This window comes from Onychomys torridus, chromosome 5 (genome assembly GCF_903995425.1).
Source record: "Onychomys torridus chromosome 5, mOncTor1.1, whole genome shotgun sequence".
NCBI lineage: Eukaryota > Metazoa > Chordata > Mammalia > Rodentia > Cricetidae > Onychomys > Onychomys torridus.
The window spans coordinates 11,236,549-11,247,229 of record NC_050447.1 but is presented as its reverse complement, the minus strand read 5'-3'; the positions used below and the strand labels follow the sequence as shown (position 1 = coordinate 11,247,229).

Sequence of the window (10,681 nt, the reverse complement as noted above, 5' to 3'; positions counted from 1 at the left end):
GAGACCGTGGCTTGGGCCCTTTGTGGTTAATGACCCACGTGTCTGTCTCAGGTCATCCACATCAGTCACTGTCCATGGGACCAAACTGTCTGACTTCAGATCCTAGAGCCTTGTCTCTCCACTTGGTCTCAGGGATGAAAAAGATATTTCCCTGAGGTGTAGGGAAGAGATGGGTCCCAGAGGGCACTGAGTCCATATCCGTATGAACATGGAAAGAGGTCCAGTTTATTTTCCCCACCACCAGCTGGTGGGAGGTGCAGTCTACACCCCAGAATGTTAAGTTGTCACACTTCCTGCTTTACCCCAACCCCCACCTATAGTGGACACCCATTCCTGGTGCACTGGCCAGCTCTGAGCAAACAGGCCCAGTCTCCAAGGCCCAACTAGAACTTTCTTAGCCCACCGTCAGTCAGCACTCAGGTCAGGGCTACTTGGCTAGCCCTCAGGGCTCAGGGCCCCCGGCCCTTGGGTGGCAGCCGGACCAGGACCTGTTCTGGGTTTTCTGCGGTGTCTACCACAAGTAGGTGTGTAAGCCCCAGGAAGGCCTCAGCCGCGATGCTTGTCCTATGAAGCCTGTTGGCCCTGTGCAGAGAGGCAGGGGTGTTAGGGCAGTGGCCGAAGAGTTGCTGTCGCCATCTGGACTCCCCTGCCCCTCACCTCAGAAAGAGAGCACGAAGGTGGGGTGTGCTGAGGAAGGCCTCTGGGCCCACGTGGCTGATACGGTTAGCCTGCAGGTGCAGCTCCTCCAGGGCCTCAGGCAGGTCAGGGGGCACAAAGGATAGCTCGTTGTGGCTCAGATCCAGCACCTGACAGGCACACAGCATCGAGGTGGGCTCAGGGCCTGGGCCTCACACCCAAAGAGCTTCCAGCCCTCACCTCCCGGTCCTCTGCCTCTCCCATGCCCAGCTAGGCCTCCTCCAGATCTCTGTTCCCTAATGGTTGTCAAATTCTTTCACTCCATAGAGATCTGCTGAGCCCGATCTATTTCTATCTTATCAAGAGGTACAGGGCTTGGGGATTTAGCTCAGTGGTAGAGCACTTGCCTAGCAAGTGTAAGGCCCTGGGTTCAATCCTCAGCGAGGGGGGGTGAGGGGGGAGAGAGGGGGGGGGGAGAGATGGGAGCTGGAGAGATGGCTCAGTGGTTAAGAGCACTGACTGCTCTTCCAGAGGTCCTGAGTTCAATTCCCAGCAACCACATGGTGGCTCACAACCATCTGTAATGAGATCTGGTGCCCTCTTCTGGCCTTCAGTCATACGTGCTGTATACATAATAAATAAATAAATCTTAGAAAGAAAAAAGAGAGAGAGAGAGAGGTACAGGTAGATGTGGTCTCCCCCTGCCTGATTCAGCAAGACACAAGGATGTGAAGATACTGGTCCTCCTCAATAACACCCTGTTTTTTCTTCATCCCCTTTCTTTCCTTTCCGTAGCCTCTCCGCTGGCTGGTTTCAAATCCGACTCCTACTTCAGTCACCCCACCCCCCCCCCATCCCCACCCCCACCCCCACCCCTGGCCATGCGCCTCCCCTCTCTCACACCTGTTTTCTGTGATTACCCAGATGGCCTCTGGCTCTAACTAGGACGTTTGGGGTCAGAAAGGGATAGGGGCCCTATCTTGTGCCCAGCTGGGTTGCCAGAGCACAGCCTCCGGGTAGAATGGAGGAGTGCTCAGAAGTCGTCTCCCCCAGGAGGTGGGGACATACCAGCAACAACCCAAACAAGGGTCTGTTTTAGCCATCTCAGGCTGCCCACACGGGGCTCTGTGGCATGCCCGGGCTCAGAGCTGGGGAGTAGCTGGGCCAAGGTGGGATGGAGATAAGCACACTGTAGTTAACCCCTGACCTGCAGTGCCCGCAACGCGTGCCAGGTGCCAGGCCCGATGTCGCCCACGCGGAGCCGGTTGTGCGCCAGGCTCAGCTCCTGCAGTTTATTCAGGCCGGCCAGCGGCTCCGGCTCCAGGGCCCGCAGTTGGTTACGCTGCAGTCTCAAGGAGCACAGACTGGCGGGCAGGCCCTCCGGCAGCCGGCTCAGCTGGTTGCCGGCCAGGTCCAAGTTGCGCAGGGAGCGCAGGCGGCGGAAGGCGCCAGGATGCAGGCGCACGCTAGTCAGGCGGTTGTAGGCCAGGTTGAGCTCCGCCAGGGCTCGGGCGGAAACCAGATCCCGTGCACCTAGCACGGCCACGTGGTTGTGAGGCATCACCAGGGCCTTCAGGTGGCGCGGCAATGCTGGGGGCACGCGCTCCAGCCTGTTGCCGTAGAGGTGCAGCGTATGCAGGGCCTGCAGAGGCCTCAGCGTCCCCGCGGGCAGCGCCGAGGCCCCCAGCTCATTGTGCTGCAGCAACAGGTAGCGCAGACCCTTCGCTCTGTGCAGCCTCACCGCTTCCACCTGCCGGATGCAGTTGCGACCCAGGTGCAGTATGGTCAGGGTTCCAGGGAGACCCTCAGGCACTGTGGCCAGCTGGTTGTGGGACAGGTCCAGGTACTCAAGGCTGCTTAGTTTGCTGATGGGAGAGAGGGATGATGGAATGGTCACTTCAAGAAAGGGACCTCAGCCAGGCGTTGTTGGCTCACGCCTTTAATCCCAGCACTTGAGAGAGAGACAAGTGGGTCTCTGTGAGCAGGAGGCCAGCCTGGGCTACAAAGTGAGTTTGAGAACAGCCAGAATTGTAACACTGAGAATGAGAGACCCTGTTCCCCCAAAAAAGGAGGGGGGACCCTATAGATCTTAGCAGAAAGGAAAGGAAATAGTTTCAGGACTCCTTTAAACTGGAGATTTTAAGCTGAGAGAGATGGAACAACAAAGTTGGGTTGGTATGATACAGAAGTGCACATGGCAGCCCAGAATAGTTATGGCTACCCCAGCACTCAAGAGCTGAGCTAAGAGGGCTGCAAGTTCCATGCCAACCTGGCATATGATGTGTAGCCAAACTCCTTCATAAAATCTGGGGCTGGACTGGAGAGATGGCTCAGCAGTTAAGAGCACTGGCTGCTCCTCCAGAGGACCAGGGTTCAGATCACAGCACCACATAGTGGCTCTCAACTGTCTTACCTCCAGTCCCAGGAGATCCACCACTCTAACAGCTCTTCAGGCATTGCACACACACCACACACACCACACATGAGGCACAGACGTCCATGCAAACAAAACACCCATACGCATAAAAACAAGTAAGTTAAGCTGGGCGTTGTGGTATATGTCCCTAGTCCCAGCAAGATGCAGAGGAAGGCAGAGCTAAATGAGTTGGAGGCCAGTGTGGGCTATATAACAAGTTCCAGGACAACCACGGCTACACAGAAAGGCCCTGTCCAATAAATAACAAACAAATAAATAAAAGCTAAGATGCAGCTCAGAACTCCTGTCTAGAATCTTGGGGGGCCAGGGCCGGGAGTGGCTAGGTGGTAGACTTGTTTTGTTTCCTAGCATATGCAAGAACCTGGATTCCATCTTCTCTCTCTCTCACACACACACACACACACACACACACACACACACACACACACACCATAGCTATTGGGTAATAGAACCTCAAGAGTGAGTAGCCGGAGACGAGGGCACTTGCCAAGCATCACGGCATAGAGTAATACCTTTTATGCCAGGCAGGACAGCTGTGTGCATAGGTACTCACTAAATGAAGTCCTGGGTTAGGAGTCCTATAAAGGAGGGGCTGCTGTTAGCACAGAGCTGCTGTGTGCCTACCTGAAGGTAGTTGCATCCAGGCCACTATCTGCCAACCGATTGTGCTGCAGGTACAGCTCACGGAGCTGAGTCTGCCGGCTCAGCGCTCCTCTGGGCACCCTGGAGATGAGATTGTTCTGGAGGGAGGAGAGGGGATGAATAGAGGGTCTGGCACGCACAGCCACGGCAGCCACAGGAGGCTCGTGAGTAAAGTGTCTAGCGCTTGTCTTGCTTGTGCGAGGCGGTGAAGTTTTTGGGTTTTGTCCTAAGTGATTGTTCTAACATCTGGAATTCTGGGGAGCAGTTGAAAGGATGGAAAAGGAGCAGATGGGGAAATCGCACAGGCTGCTGTTAAGAGACCTGGCCCCAGGCGTGTGTGGGGTAGGCAGGGTACCTGCAGGTGAAGCCGCTCCAGGGAGGCTGGCAGGCTGGGTGGTAGGTAGCTGAGCTCATTGCTGGAGAGACTGAGGATGGTAATGGCCTCTGAACCATGGAAGGTGTCAGGTGGCAAACCAGAGTTGCTCAGTCGGTTGTTGTGGAGGTACACAGACCTAAGAAGGGTGAGGCTGCGGCTACCAGCCTATGCATGTGCACACCACCCTCCCCAATGGTGACCCCTCAACTCCAGCTCAGGTTGTCCATAGCTTCTGTTTGAGAGTGAGGGACTGGGTGAGTGCAAGTGTGTGTGTGTGTGTGTGTGTGTGTGTGTGTGTGTGTGTGTGTGTTGAAGTAGATGGTATCTATCCTAGTCTAGAGTTGTTTTGTTTTGTTTCAAGACAGGGTTTCTCTGCATAGTCCTGGCTGTCCTGGAACTCATATTGAAAACCAGGCTGGCCTCAAATTCACAGAGATCCACCTGCCTCTGCCTCCCGAGTGCTGGGATTAAAGGCATGCACCACCACCACCGTCCAGCTTAGTCTAGACATTTGATACAGTGTATGGGATCCTATCTTATCACTCAAGCTCCCCCTACTACAGGGCTAGAACCCATAACTCCCTACACAAAGCTGAAGTCCCTTGGACCCCAAGTTTAGGGACATATTCCACAAACTGAGCTGAGTGCCCCAGACCCTCCCCAAACTGATCTGAGTGCTCCCTGACAGCCCCTCCTCCCAAGCACAAAGCCATGCCCCAGGGTCCCCAGAACAGAACCCAGCCTTCTGTGACTCCCCACCCCCAGTGCGGAGCCATGCCTCAGACCCTCCAAAACAGGGCTGCCCTCTGCTTCTTCCTATGCAAAGCCATGTGCATGCTTCCCAGGGCTGGCCTCTTTCTCCCGGCATCAAAGGATGGGGGCGGGACCAGGGCTAAGGCTACCGGAGTTCAGGCTTCTCTCCAAAGGTGAGAGGAAAGATTTCTGCCACTTCATTGGCAGCCAGGTCGGCGACACGCAGGGAGCGGGGCAGGAACTGGGGTGCAACGGAGAGCTGCAACAGCAACAGCTTCTGGTCCGGGTGCCCGGTTTCCTGCCCTCCCGCCCCCAGCTCCCACTCCCAGGTCCTGCATCCTGGGTGACCCCAGGCAGGATGCACCCTCTCAGGGCTACATACAGGCTCACCTTGTTGTGGGCCACATAGAAGTGCTCCAGCTGGGTGAGGGACTCAAAGGCCTCATCAGGCAGGCCTGGGTGGGAGCGCAGTGGGGCAATGGATGAGAGGACCAGCGCTTCCAACAGGCCTACTCCCCAGGCTAGTGACTAGTGTGAGTTCCCAGGCTTGTGCCCACCCCCCCCCCCACACATCCTGTCGCAGCCACCGCCCTCCCCCAACCCTTGAATTCCACCGTGCTCAGCATTTGTGGAAAGCCCGAAAGAGCTGGCCACGACGGCAAACAGCGGATGTGGAGAGGGGTTGGGACCTGGTTGTTCCAAGCGTGAGGTCCTCCTCACCCTCTGAGGAGATGTGGTTGTTGTGCAGGTCCAGGGTGCGCAAGCCACGGAGGCGAGAGAGCTCGTTGTAGGGGAGCTCTTGCAGCCGGTTGTTCTGCCCGGGGGAGTAAAGACATTCACACCAATGCCTGTCTCTTGCTCCTCAACTTGTAACCTAGAAGTGTGGCCCACTTGCTTAGCATCCACAGGCCCTGGGTTCATCCCTAATGTCTCCAAAAACGAGAGGAGAAAAGAACACATCCCATTCCTTGACCCCAAACAACCTTGAGATTGCAAGGCCTATCACCCCCAATCAACACCACACACACACACACACACACACACACACACACACACACACACGCACGCACAAGGCTTCACTGTGCAGGAGAGGATGAAGTCTAAGTTGTCTTCATCCTCCTGCTTCAGAATCCTTACCAACACCCTTTTTCCCAAGTCTTTCCAAAGTACTCCCATGACCTCCAACATCACAGCCATTGCCCCAGAACTCAGTGTTTTGATCAAAACTCCTAAGATGCTGACCCCAACTCAGCTCTCCCAACACACAGTGTGCTTCTACCTCTGGCTTTGGCCTGGTTTAGCAAGGCTCAGAGCAAGGGCAGGTTCACCTCTGCTGTGTGGACCTCCCACATGGACCCTGCCCAGCCCTCACCTGCAAGGAAAGGTGCCTAGTAGTCCTGGTGATATTGTCTGGGAATACCCTCAGGCCCAGGCCAGCACAGTCCACTGTGTCCTCTCGTGGACAGGAACAGGGCCAAGGACAGGCCCTCAGCAGGGGCTGTGAGCTGTTACCCAAGTGTGGGAAAGCAGGGTCCTCCACGTGTGCTGCTGTCCACCTCAGCATCAGGAGCAGCAGCAGCTCTTGAAACCTCTGGGGTAAAGCAAGGGTCAACAGGTCAGCCTGGTGAGAGGTTCCTCCTGCAGAGTAGGCTTGGCCACCTAGACAGTGGGCAGAGCCCGGTAGGGGTGGGCAGACCCTCCCTGCCTACCTTACCATAATCAGTCCCGTGGTGTCTCTTCTCAAGCTCCGGTCCAACATTCACTTCCTCCAATGTCCCCTGTGACTACACTACCCTCCATCTCTCAGCATAGGACACCACACACACACACACACACACACACACACACACACACACACACACACACACAGCTACAGAGCTATACCACAGGGCCTGGGAGGATGACCACCCCCCTCCCTGAAGAGGGCAGGCAGAGGGCTGGATAGGGTGGCAAGGCTCGTCTAGCCCATCCTACAGATCCCTGCCTGCTCCACCCACCCCAGCTCTATTTTCATAACCTCAGCCAGCCTAGACTGAGCCACAGTGACGAGCAATGTTTGAGGAGAGGCTAAGAGTCACCCGATCTGGTATTTGGGCTGACCACAGGCAGGAACAGGGGTGCCAGTGGATGGGGGAGGCATTAGGGAGTCCCCAGGGAGATGAAGCCAGGAGGACTCAAGTGAGGCTTGGTCTTTCCTTCTCATGTCTGGCTGGCAGCCACAGCCCACTCCCCAAACAGTCATGGCTCTTGGAAGGAAATTAATGGAAAGGGAACAGAGGCTAGTGGCTAGCCATGTGAGCTAGGGGCTGGTCAGCCTGTTTGAACCTGGGCTCTGTGCCTCAGCATCCCTTCTTGCTTTTTGGTTTGGTTTGGTTTGGGTTTTTGGTTTTTTTGAGACAGGGTTTCTCAGTGTAGCTTTGGAGCCTGTCCTTGTTATGCCCAGATCGTAGGGACCCCCAAAAGACCACATGGAAATTGAATCTCATATGTAAAAGCTCTGAGCTTGGACTCTCTGTCTGATGCAGCGGTGAGAGCCCAGAGCTCAGGTGGTGGGGTTTTTATCATAGCAGAGGTTGGGGTGAGGGGATTTCCAGGGTTCAGGACCCTGGTTGGCTGACACTTGTCTAGGGGTATAGGGAATGTTTGGAATTTCAGGTAGTTCCCCTTAGACCCAGGCCCTACTAGGTGGGGTCTGCCAGAAGCTGTGCCTGGGCCTCTAAGCCTGTCATGGCAGCTGTGTGGTCAAGCTGTTTTGGGGTACCTCACATCCTAAATTTCACTCTGTAGACCAGGCTGGCCTCGAAACTCACAGAGATCTGCCTGCCTCTGCCTCCTGAGTGCTGGGATTACAGGGCATGTGCACCACCACTGCCCGGCTTGGCTTCCCTTTTTGTAATTGGTTAAGGTTGTCTGACCTTCCAGAAACATTGTAGAGTTCAATAAGCCAATGTAGCTAGTGGGCAGCCTGTGGCACAGGCCTATCATTATAGAACTTAGGGAGACCAAGGCAAAAAGAGTCTAGTCGAGGCCAGTGCCTGCTGCATAAGACCCTGTCTCAAAAACAGTGTGTCCAAAGTGTATGAAAAAAGACCCCTGTAGGGTACACCATGCAGCAGGGGTTGACTGAAGAAAGAAGGCACTCTAAGATGGAAATTGTGGGTTTTTGTTTGGTTGGTTTTTTTTGACATGGGAGTCCGGTGCGGGGGAGGTTTCAAGATAGGGTTTCGCTGTGTAGCTTTGGAGCCTGTCCTAGAACTGGCTCAGTAGACCAAGTTGGTCTGGAACTCACAGAGATCCACCTGGCTCTGCCTCCTGAGTGCTGGGATTAAAGGCGTGAACCACCACCACCGCCCGGGCTCTGAAATGAAATTTTAAGGGTTATGTGGCAGCAGGAAGAAGGTCCAGCCTCTTAGATGAACTAAACCCTGAATAGCCATACAAAGATTTTTTTTTTTTTTTTCTTGAGACAGGGTTTCTGTGTAGCTTTGGAGCCTGTCCTGGACTAGCTCTGTAGACCAGGCTGGCCTCAAACTCACAGAGATCCGCCTGCCTCTGCTTCCCGAGTGCTGGGATTACAGGCGTGCACCACCACTGCCCGGCTTCAAAGATGTATTTATTGATCATTACACAAAGTATTTTCTCATACCAAGGTCCCTATCTAATTTAGTAAAGGAGAGCATCCCATGCCCCCATGACTCTAGTCTGTTTGCAGTACACAATAATACAAGAGCCTCAGTGTGCCTGAGGTGTCTTGTGACCAAAGTCATGGGATGGCAGCAATAGCCCCTCAGTAAAACAATTCAACATATTACAGAAAATAATCACTGTTTTCCACAAGGATTCTTCAAGATCAAAGTACTTCTAGAAAACAGATATTCATTCTAATGTCTACTCTGGACACAGTGACTCTGCTAAATTCCCACAACAGACCCCTTCCTCAAAGGGCTGCCAAAGAAAATAACTGAGGTTGGAGAGGTGATTCCGAGTGCTGGCTGCTCTTCCAAAGGACTGACTTCAGTTCCCAACTCATGTAACTCCAGCTCCAGGGCCTCTGAGCGTGTAGGAAAGATAGCCAAGCTTGAGCTTGGGCCAGCCGGGGAGCAGGCCAGGGAACAGCCCTCCTCTGCACAGTGATGCTGCTCTAGTCCCTGTCCCAGTGGCCCTCAGCAGCAGATTAGGAGCTGTGTCAGATGAAAGGAACCTTTTTTCACTGTAACTTGCATTGGTCAGTGACTGAAAAGAATCCAGAACTCCCAAACAGTTCTAAAGGTGTTGTGGCATATTTGTACACTGTGTGAAGATGTATTGCTACAATCAGTTTATTAAAGAGCTGAATGGCCAATAGCTATACAGGAGAGGACAGGTGGGATTTGGGGGAGAGAGGGAAAGAAAAGGAGAAATCTGGGCTCACAGATTTCACCAGCAGAATCAGAGCAAGTCGGATGCACTTTATTAAGAAGAGGTAACAGCAGACGCACGGTGGTGGCGGTGGCATGCACATATGCGCATGCCTTTAATCTCTGTGAGTTCAAGGCTAACCTGGTCTACAAAGCTAGCTCTAGGACAGCCAGGGCTACACAAAGAAACCCTGTCTCAAGAAAAAAAAAATTTAAGAGGTAACTGATAGAAGGTAGATGAAAAACATGGGTTAATTAAGTTATAAGAGCTAGTTGAAGAACAGCTAAGGCCAAGCTTCCATAATTAAAATAATTTTCTGGATCATTACTGGGGAGCTGTTGGTCCTGCAGAAGAAGTCCAACAAAAAGTTTGCTATGTAAAGGAGATTCCTTAAGACACAGAAGTTGAAAGCTGGACAGTGGTGGCGAATGCCTTTAATCCCAGCACTTGGGAGGCAGAGCCAGGTGGATCTCTGTGAGTTCGAGGCCAGCCTGGTCTCCAAAGCGAGTTCCAGGAAAGGCGCAAAGCTACACAGAGAAACCCTGTCTCGAAAAAACCAAAAAAAAAAAAAAAAAGATGAGGGCTGGAGAAATGGCTCAGAGGTTAAGAGCACCGATTGCTCTTCCAGAGGTCCTGAGTTCAAGTCCCAGCACCCACATGGTGGCTCACAACCGTCTGTAATGAGATCTGGTGCCCTCTTCTGGCACATAGACAGAACACTGTATGTGTAATAAAGAAATCTTTAAAAAATAAAAGAAGAACTGAAGCAGGGTCTAAAATGGTTCAGGACGAGACATTAAAAAAAAAAAAAAAAAGATGATGACAAGAGGCTGGAGAGATGGCTCAGCAGTTAAGAGCATTAACTGCTCTTCCAGAAGACCTGGGTTCAATTCCCAGCACCCACGTGGCAGTTCACAATTGTCTGTAACTCCATTTCTAGTAGTACTAAAACACCATTGTACATAAAATAAATAAGTCATTTTTTTTTTTTTATAAAGATGATCTATGATCAGAGGCTCATTAAGACTCAGTCAGTAAACAACTCACAAGTCTTAGGAGGTCCCTAAACCTAGCAGATGGACAAGCTCCTCCTTCCCCAAGGCTATATAAGCAGTAAGGACTGATGAGGAGACTCTGAACATCCAAGATGACTGAAAAAAAAAGTGAGTTGATGGCACACTGCCTGCAAATTGTGCAGAGAAAACACTCATACACATTACAATACAATAATCTAAAAACAGAAGGGCTAAAGGCATGGCTGGGTGGGGTACTTGCCTAGCATGCACTGGGCCCTGGGTTCCATCTCCAGCCCTAAATAAGCCAAGTCTGAGAGTACACAGCTGGAATCCCAGCATTCCACCCTCGGCTACAGTGGAGTTCCAGGCCGGCCTGCGTGTGCTGGTCTTATGACCCAGGCCAGAGTCATTTGGGAAGAGGGG

At 53.0% G+C, this 10,681-nt stretch overlaps 1 protein-coding gene across 1 annotated transcript; it reads right to left on the bottom strand.

Annotated features, from left to right (window-relative positions):
* Positions 1-142: 142 nt before the first annotated feature.
* Podnl1 (podocan like 1) lies at positions 143-6,674 on the bottom strand. Its single transcript, XM_036188254.1, has 10 exons — positions 6,559-6,674; positions 6,217-6,435; positions 5,565-5,658; positions 5,235-5,299; positions 4,994-5,103; positions 4,071-4,227; positions 3,698-3,813; positions 1,844-2,501; positions 658-806; positions 143-582 (listed from the first exon to the last, which is right to left on the bottom strand). The coding sequence occupies exons 1-10, from the start codon at positions 6,601-6,603 to the stop codon at positions 450-452; spliced, it is 1,746 nt and encodes a 581-aa protein (XP_036044147.1). The 5' UTR covers positions 6,604-6,674; the 3' UTR covers positions 143-449.
* Positions 6,675-10,681: the final 4,007 nt, after the last annotated feature.

Bases quoted from the DNA above. Each gene is read 5' to 3' on its own strand.
- Podnl1 (XM_036188254.1), bottom strand. From the start codon at position 6,603: ATGTTGGACCGGAGCTTGAGAAGAGACACCACGGGACTGATTATG. The intron at 5,104-5,234 runs GTGAGCCTGTAT...TTGCTGTTGCAG, and splicing joins TCTATGTGGCCCACAACAAG to CTCTCCGTTGCACCCCAGTT. The intron at 3,814-4,070 runs GTACCCTGCCTA...TCCTCCCTCCAG, and splicing joins TGGAGCGGCTTCACCTGCAG to AACAATCTCATCTCCAGGGT.